Consider the following 496-nt stretch of genomic DNA (forward strand, 5'->3'; position numbering starts at 1 on the left):
GCCGCCGGTGTGGCCTACGTGAGCGAGGCGGCGGCCAGCGAGAGCTTCGTGGCCCTCGTCAGTGCCTCAGACCGTGACTCAGGTGCCAACGGGCAGGTGCGCTGCAGCCTCCGTGGCCACGACCACTTTGCCCTGCAGCGAGCCTACGAGGACAGCTACATGATCATCACCACAGCAGCGCTGGACCGAGAGCGCATCCCCGAGTACAACCTCACTGTGGTGGCTGAGGACCTGGGCTCACCACCCTTCAAGACCGTCCGGCAGTACACAGTGCGCGTGAGCGATGAGAATGACAATGCACCGCTCTTTGCCAAGCCCCTCTACGAGGTGGCCGTGCCAGAGAACAACCCACCAGGTGCCTACATCACCACCGTGGTGGCCCGTGACCCCGATCTTGGCCACAACGGTAAGGTCACCTACAGGCTCTTGGAGACACAGGTCATGGGGGCCCCCATCTCTACCTACGTATCGGTGGATCCTGCCACCGGGGCCATCT

General features: G+C 63.5%; 1 protein-coding gene across 1 annotated transcript in view; it reads left to right on the forward strand.

Annotated features, from left to right (window-relative positions):
• Nucleotides 1–6: 6 nt before the first annotated feature.
• Nucleotides 7–496, forward strand: part of PCDH8 (protocadherin 8) — a gene marked incomplete at its 5' end in the record, with an annotated part of 3,151 nt that continues 2,661 nt past the window's right edge. The window contains one exon of the mRNA XM_010022219.1: nucleotides 7–489. Within this exon, the coding sequence (XP_010020521.1) occupies nucleotides 7–489 (483 nt within the window). The remainder of the gene's footprint in view (nucleotides 490–496) is intronic.

Source organism: Nestor notabilis, unplaced genomic scaffold (assembly GCF_000696875.1).
Source record: "Nestor notabilis isolate BGI_N333 unplaced genomic scaffold, ASM69687v1 scaffold6259, whole genome shotgun sequence".
Classification (NCBI taxonomy): domain Eukaryota; kingdom Metazoa; phylum Chordata; class Aves; order Psittaciformes; family Psittacidae; genus Nestor; species Nestor notabilis.